An 8,502-nucleotide genomic window follows, 5' to 3' on the forward strand; every position below is an offset into this window, starting at 1 on the left:
CACAAAGGTTCCCACCTTGCTCAACGGCACCACCACAATGCAGAGGAGGAGGAAGGTGGTGGCTGTTATTGCTACAGGATGCTCTCCTCTTGCCAGAAAATACCTGCTGTTGTAGAATACACTACTCGCAATTTCTCTGCTCCAGCTTCTACGGCTCTTTGTCCTCGCTCCTCAGCAGGAGGAATTTAACTCTGGATTAGGTTGTGAGCAGATATAGGATGAGGTATCTGCTTCTCCTAATTGGGCAAGACATGCCAGGAATGATTGGAAATGCCTGGTAGGCAGGATGTAGCCTGCCACCTGACAGTTTGATGATGCTAAATTAGAGGAACACACACCATAAATGTATACGTTTAATTGTAACACGTTTTTCTGCCTTCTCCCTGCTGCCTGCTCACTTCAGCTGTCACCAGTCCACCAACTCTCCTGGCAGTGGATAGTGTGACTGATACCTCAGTTACAATGAAATGGAGGCCACCAGACCACATCGGAGCGGCTGGGTTAGATGGCTATGTTGTCGAGTACTGCTTTGAAGGAAGTAAGTGGCAACGACTGCGGTATGTTACTCACAGTGAAAGTAGGTGAGACTTTCTCCATTTTTGCTCTGCAGGTGTCAGGTACTCTTACTTTAAGGCAGAGACTAATCAGTCAGAAAATCTCAAGCAGCACGGTTGTGTTCGGGCTTCCTTTGGTCTGTATTCCAGATCCTGCCTATTAATTGTAGTTGAACCCATTTAACATTCAACCTGAAATCCAAATTGAAAGCCATATAATATATCACAGAGTACCAAGTACTGTCTTAATCCCTACCCTCTTTTTTGAACTAAATGAAGAGTCAGTACAGTAAAGAGTGGATGGATGAATGAATAGGAAATAACGAATGGCCCTAAGCGTGGTCCAAAATATGCGCAGGTTGGCTGGGTTTTAGGGACAGGAGGTCCTCAGTGTGGTAATCCCTGTTTTGACATTGCTAATTGGCTACTTCGAGTGCCAGTTCCCAGTACTGAGGACAGATAGCCTCCCCAATAGCTGGCTGTAGAAGTTATTTAGGCATGCAAAGTTCACATCTGGATATTGAATTTCTCTGTTTCAGTGTAGTTAGATACAGGATCTTTAACTATGCCCATCTAAGACATAAATCTATACAGAACTGAAGGAGAAAGATAAAGATGTAAGAGACTGAATAGACTTTTGAGAGTAAAAGAACAAGGAATAGGGCAACATAATTTATGTTTTACAATTAAGAGTCTTTAGCAATCAAGCAGCAGAAACTTAGTATTTTCCAGCAGATTTTCCTCTGAACCGACATCAAATGAATGCTATTTTCAAAAAGTAAAATCCACCAACTCCCGGGTAAGTATCAAATAGCCTGGAGTGGTATGTGTAATACCCAGCCTCTGTGGGCAAATGCCAATCAGCGGGACTCCAGCAATGTTGCGTGTTTGGATGAATGGGACACAGTTATCTTCGACTTCGCTAGCTGCTGCCCTCAACTGCACTGTAAATCAAGTGATGATTTTTTTCACAAAGAGACTGATTTCAACAAAAGCTTTTCATTAATGCAGTCCACAGCCTGGAGACAACAGGTAGAGGACAGAACTTGTCAATCACACTGTCACGTGTTTCAGATTCAGACAATCCAGGAAAACAGTAGTTCACAAAAGTGGTCAGATACCAGAGGAGCAGAGTGCCCTCAGCTCTTACTCAGGCGAGTGGGAGAAGGAATGAAGAAGAACCACTGGCTTTTCTCAGGAGCACTCAGCATCTTGTAGTATTGAGCTGAATGTCTGTAAGGAGCAGGAACAAACTGCAAGAAGCTCAGAGGTCTGGAGAAGATTACCTGAAGGCAGACACAGCTGGAATGGTAGGAAGGGTTTTCCTTGTATATTGGGAGGGACCTGCGGGAACAGCTCAGAACAAGTAAGCATGCAGTCTTGCATCAAGATGCAGCATTCCTATAATGTTTCCATTGCACAGGAAAGATGTACGGGGATATAAAGGGGACTGTTACTGTGAGGGTTTTGGTGTATGCTGGATCTTATGCTCTGTTTAGCATTGGTAGGATGGCGGGGGCAAAGTTAAAAGTGTTTGTAATATGTCACTGTCATAAAACCCCTGACAGTACAGTGTGTGATTTCCAAATTAGGTGACGAGAGGATAAGAAATATCTATATGCTAATGCATACTATGGTGTTCAGAGGACTCTTACAAATCTATCTTTTAAGGACTATTAGACAGAAGATCATTGTGTACCTGTTGAATGGAACAAATTCTTTACTTTTTTTTTTCAGATAGGTTTAAAACGTATGAAGATACAACAAAATGGCAGTCAACTGTCATTTTATTGTTACCCACCTCAGTTAAAATACAATGGGTACAATGTATTTTACATAGCTTTCTGAGTGTTTATGTATATCTATATATGCCTCCTATATATGCATATACAACTATATATACACAATTCACATTATTTATGTATATATGTTATGAAAATGGTTAGGAAGAAGCAAGCTTTGCAGAAAATACCAAGTAAAAAAGACGTGTTATTGGAATATGCATCCTTTTCTCTATGTTCAGTCTTTTTCTTCTTTCTTCCAATATCTCAGTGCCTCCTTTTCTCAGTCCTTTCAGTGCCTGTTCTGCCTCAAACTAATTTCTTCTATACTGTTTAATAATTCTTTTTAATTTCAGGGTACTTTTTATTACTGTCTATATTCATTCTGCTGTTCTTTTCTTCTAGTTTTCTGTTTGTAAACTCATTTGTCTTCATCTTCTCCATTTTTTATCGTTGTCACTGAAGCAGTTTTAAAGAGGGCTTTTTTGAGACTTCCTTATCATAGCAATCATTAGGTGAAATCACAATCTGAAAATAGGAAGACAAAAAATATGTATAATTATCATTTAGAAGAATCATGTACCATGAGCATTGGTTTGGTTTCGTGAAAATTGGTATTTGCCTTTAGTCTGAACCTCATAACTTGATCAACATGATGGACTCTAGGACTTCCTTAACTATGGTAGTACCTTTGATAGCTTACTGTGTATATTACTGAATTGGAGTCTCATCATGAATATATGGATCATAGGTATGAATAATGTGAATACAGAACTCCCCTTCCCAGGGTTAGTTTACAACATCTAACTTGAACCTCTTGCTGTGGTAATGTGGAGTAGACCAAATCTTGTCATTGGAGAAGTCAATTCCTAGTAATATATGTTGCCAACTGTTTCTTGTTTGACATTTCAAGGGTAGTCCGATGAGCTTGGCCCTAGTTTTTCCTAGGACACTGTGTTTATCTGCCTTTAAAGGGCCATTGTACCTGCAGATGTTCTGGTTTTATAGCTACTAAAATAAGTAAATAAGCACTTTGGAAAGTCTCTGTTGGCTGAGATCTTAGCCAGTGTATCCATTCAGGACCGTGCACAGATACTAGACTAGTATTTATACTATCCTGAAAATAGCCGAGTCCAGGATTCCAAGAAATCCAGGGAAGTCATATCTTTGTCCAGGAAATAAAGCCTGAATGATTACATCATATCTGTCATCATCCATGGTTTTGGCCTTCTTTAATTTTCTTTCTATGTTGTCTTTAGTTAAATGTATTCTCTTGCTCTGTTTCCCCAAGTGTTTTTTTTTTCCCCAAGACTTCTCTCTTCCTGTCTCTCTCACTCAGAATGCTTCTCTGAATTTCTTCACTCTTCTATGATGTGTTTTCTTCTCCTCCTACACTTTCTCTCATCATCACATCGTTTCATTTCTCTCTCTTCCAAATGTTCCTTTTGTCTCTTTCTTTTCATCTATCCAGGGCTGTGATCAGGCCCAAAGAAAAAAACCAACCTCATCTCCCCCTCTTCCTTTATCCTTTATCCTCTGTGAGCATCATGCATAACTGTTCTTTGATCTAGATGCCCTCTTCCCACCTCTTTCCTCCCTGCAGTCTCCCTCAATATGGGTCCTCTAAATCTTTAAAGCCCAGCATCTATCTTTGCATACTTACTAACAGGAATTGCTAACCACTGACAAAATGCTCCATCTGTGTGAAAGTGGGTGTCTCTGATTAATTTTAAAGATGGATTCTCACAAGGTATATCGACAGATCTGTCTGAGGAATTGGTGGAGCCACCTTTTAACCTGGAAGGTACAGTATTCAACAAAGGATATAAATCTTCTTTAACGAAAGAAAAACTCTCTTCATAAAATTAAAGATAAATTTCTGAGAGTGAATTTTAGGGGCAATAGTCTACAGAATTCGCTGTAGTACATGTATAAGGGGAGGGGGAGGTGCTTGGGAAACAGTCATTGATTGCAATCCTCTTCTGCTAGAAGCTGAAAGAAGCAGCTTGAAGGAGAACTTAATTCCTAAAAGTAAGCCCCACAGTTATGGAAAATGTATTGCGTCCTTCACTAGCTCATAACAGTTCTCTTGTCTTCTGTGCCAATATTATAATGCTATCTTTATATTATGTGGAAGGTATTGACACCAACTTGCTACTGAATAAATCTGACTTCCAACTGTCAAGGTGCCAGTAGTGTTAAAGTGATCTGTTTAGAGGACAGGGTGGAAAAGAATATATCATTTGTAGTTGAAGCTTTTTGAAAGACTGTACTGTTTCCATCGCTCTATGGATTACATGCGACTGCCTGGGGGTAGGATAAAAAAAACCAAGAATGCTGTAATTACGTGAATAATTCTGACACCGCCTTCCTTTTTTAAAGGCACCAGAGAGATGGCATGTCATTGTAACTTGTAAATATTCTGTGTTTCTCTTATCCCTGCGATCTCAGTGGTAGTTTCAAGGATACTCAGTACTGGACTAATTGTGATACTATTGAAATTAATTGTAAAACCCATTTCTCTCCAAGGAAGCTGTTAAAGTAATGATGAGTGCTTTTGGAAATATATTCTATGTCTCCCTTGTTTTTTATCAGCCGAATTTAAAGACTAATGAGTTTTCTCTCTGAAAACTAAATGATAGACACATTCTAAAAACGTTTATTTCTCTAAATATATAATCAGTAGAAACCCTTAAAGGTTTGAAACAATTTTGCTACATATCATAAAACTGAATTAATATTATGTTACAGCATAATTAGAAAAACAAAACAGAGATATTCATGAGAACGTAATGATTCTATTACTGTTTTGTAATTTTCCTCACATGTACAGCGGATGTATTTATAATTCCCTATTCTCTTGATTCGTCCTCCCTCCTTTTTCCGCTAAACTAGCTGATGAATGGATCGTGGCTAACCCGGAGCTGACAGACAAAACAAAGTTTACTATCAATGGCCTGCCGACTGGCTCAAAAATCCTTGTGAGAGTAAAAGCTGTGAATGCTGCTGGTGAAAGTGAGCCCAGGTACCACCCACAGCCTATTTTAGTCAAGGAAGTGATAGGTAAGATCCTCCTGCCTACGCTCACCCACAAATACACTCTGCTTCCACACTGAGTTCAGTTTTTTGTAAGGCTAATACGTGTTGGAAACTGATGATACAGTCGTACAAAGCCATTGTGCAGTGGCTAGAAATCATGAAACCGTCTTTAAAAATATTGGTAATTCTTTTTATTTGTTTCACTTCTGAGCTTTTATTGCTCAGGCTTTCAAGGCTTTTTTTCCACAGAACTTGATATTGCTTTGTTTGAGTTGCACTAAGTTTCTCACCTATTCCTACCACCATAACATTTGATGTTAAAAAACCCAGTGGTGTACCACATGTAACAGTGTGGGACCAAGAAATTTAAGATACCTCACTCATTAGTCTCTTCTGGGAACTGTAGACCACAGAGTCTCCTATTTATACTGATGCTCACCAGTATTGCCTAAGTCAGACAAGAAGACCAATGTCAAACACAAGCTTTTGGCTTTTTTCAGAACCTCCAAAGATTCGTCTACCAAGACACTTAAAACAAACCTATACTCGAAGAGTTGGAGAAACTGTGAATCTCGTTATTCCTTTCCAGGTAAGAACTGAAAACACTGACAGGAAAAATACTCCTTTTTCTTATACTGCTGCTTTTTAACTTCTTCCTGTGTAACTTTGGTCAGCCAATGAGTTAACTTAAGCAGATGTGGAAGCACACAGAAGTACACAGGTGCTTGAAAGCTTTTACTTTGACATCTCAAAGAAATGATATTAAGGAAATTAATGAACTGGGTAACTAGCTTAGACAGACTGATTTGTCATCTGTTATCCTAAGGACACTTATGAATCCTTCCAGTAGATGTTATACGTGAGCTGATCGCTAGTACAATGCAAAATGGTTACACTGGCAGTATTTAGATATGGTACCAAGGGTGGGACTGTAGCATTTAATCTTTTTCTTGTCTTGAGAGAGGAAAAGGGAGTGGAAGAGTAGGCAGAGTTTCAGTCCCCTATAGAAACTGCAACTTTAAATCCCTGAGATCACAGCTATAATACGACTCTTTCCAAGGATATAGCACATGTTTGTCCACAGCATCATGTTAACCTTCATTCCCATACCCTTTTACAACAGTGACTGCCTCTTTACCTGCAGGGTCCTTGTTCTTCTGAATACAAGAATTACAGCAGAATTCATTTCTATTTCATCTCTGCACACCTGAAGATACTGGGTGGGCATAATCTGTCTTCTACAAGGCTGTTAAAAGCCTAATAAAAGCTTGATCAGCAATACGCTGCAAGATACATTGCTCTTAAGAAATTAAAGGAATATTCTATTTAATTTTTTTTCTCTAAGATAAGGGATTCGAAAGGCGTGAGATTACCCTTTTCAGGCAGCATCTGTAAATTGTTTGTCTCTGGAAGGCAAATGCTGTGGTAAAGCAGGTGGAATTCATTCTGATTTAAGTACCTAAATTGGGCACTACTAGGCCCATAAAAATGGCACACAAAAGATGTCAAACCAGCCTGCCTAACAATTATTCCAACTGCTTTTGCAATGAAAGAAGAGAGTTGGGGATCCCTGGAGGTTTCGTCCACTACTTTCCTCCTTCACTGGCAGTGTAGAGAACATACACTTTCAGGGGGTGAAATATTTCGTTCTGCATTTTCTGGGATGTTTTTTTCTCCTTTTTGTTTTAGAAAACTGGAAATTAATTGTGCAGTTTAGCCAGAATTTGAAAATATTTTCAGTCTCCTGGGAAAAAAAAAAAAAACACCACGCTGCATTTTAGGTGAATTAATATATCTCAAATGCTGTATGACTTAAAAAATAATTTTGTTTCTTTCACAGCATTTGTGAAAAATGAGAAACAAACCCATTTTCTCTCCCACTCTTTTCTCTCCCAAAATCATATGCAAATTGTTTCCTGGCTTCTTACAGGGAAGACCAAGGGCAAAAGTATCATGGCAGAAAAATGGTTCTCCAATCGACAAGAACCAAATCAACATCCGTAACACTGAAAATGACACTATCATCTTCATCCGAAAGGCAGAAAGGAGCCACTCTGGAGAATATGACATGAAAGTGGAAGTAGAGAACTTGGAGGACAAAGCAACGATAGATATTCAGATTGTTGGTATGTTTTGAGACACGGAAGTAAATGCAGGCCAGAGGAGCAGACTCCAGCCATTCCAAGGCTATAGGAAAGCAGAGGAATCCCAAAGAGCATCTCTCTCGACAGTGATAACTCTCCACATCCAATTACTTGGCTATAGATTTGTGGTCTCTAAGTAAACCTTCCTACACAATGGCAGGTGCTTGTTGGAACATGTCAGTCCCTTTTTTTTTTTCCTTCACTGTTAATGCTTTTCATGTTCTTGTCAATCCAGGATGCAAGCTTTTTCCTGTTGAGTAGTATTCATAGCCAAAAATGGTAGTAAATTCGTAGTAACTTTGTCACAAGTGCCATGTGGAAGAAATCCAAAATGTTGAAAGTACATGAAAGTAGGAAAGACAGACAAGAAAACATATTTACTTTTCATTTTTTTCAATCTATTTCTTTACATAATAGGCAAAACTGGTAGCACAGCCTTTATAATGATTCTCCGACTTTGTCTTTTAAGAACACAAATTCAACTGGTTTTAACTTTTCCAAAGTATCACAGAATTTTCAGAGTTGGAAGGGACCTCTAGAGATCATCTAGTCCAACTCCCCTGCTAAAGCAGGATTGTCCAGAGCACATTACTCAGGACTGCATCCAGGCGGGCTTTGAAGATCTCCAGAGAAGGGGACTCCACAACCTCCCTGGGCAGCCTGTGCCAGTGCTCTGTCACCCGAACTGTAAAGAAGTTTTTCCATGTGTTGGAACGGAACTTCCTATGTTCCAACTTGCACCCATTGCCCCTTGTCCTGTCACTGGGAACCACTGAGAAGAGTGTGGCTCCATCCTCCTTCAACCCACCCTTTAGATATTTGTAAGTAGTAATAAGGTCTCCCCTCAGCCTTCTCTTCTCCAGGCTAAAGAGTCCCAGCTCTCTCAGCCTTTCGTCATAAGGGAGATGCTCAAAGATAAGAGAAAAAAAAAAAAAATCACTCTGAGGGTGGTAAGGCACTGGAACAAATTGCCCAGGGAAGTTG

At 39.5% G+C, this 8,502-nt stretch overlaps 1 protein-coding gene across 1 annotated transcript in view; it reads left to right on the forward strand.

The window, feature by feature from the left end:
- Nucleotides 1–8,502, forward strand: part of MYBPC1 (myosin binding protein C, slow type) — a 61,718-nt gene that overhangs the window by 39,465 nt on the left and 13,751 nt on the right. The window contains 6 exon segments of the mRNA XM_009887436.1: nt 404–538; nt 611–691; nt 4,071–4,139; nt 5,231–5,398; nt 5,875–5,963; nt 7,305–7,500. Coding sequence (XP_009885738.1) covers nt 404–538; nt 611–691; nt 4,071–4,139; nt 5,231–5,398; nt 5,875–5,963; nt 7,305–7,500 — 738 coding nt within the window.

The sequence above is a fragment of the Charadrius vociferus genome, unplaced genomic scaffold, assembly GCF_000708025.1.
Source record: "Charadrius vociferus isolate BGI_N301 unplaced genomic scaffold, ASM70802v2 scaffold196, whole genome shotgun sequence".
Lineage (NCBI taxonomy): Eukaryota > Metazoa > Chordata > Aves > Charadriiformes > Charadriidae > Charadrius > Charadrius vociferus.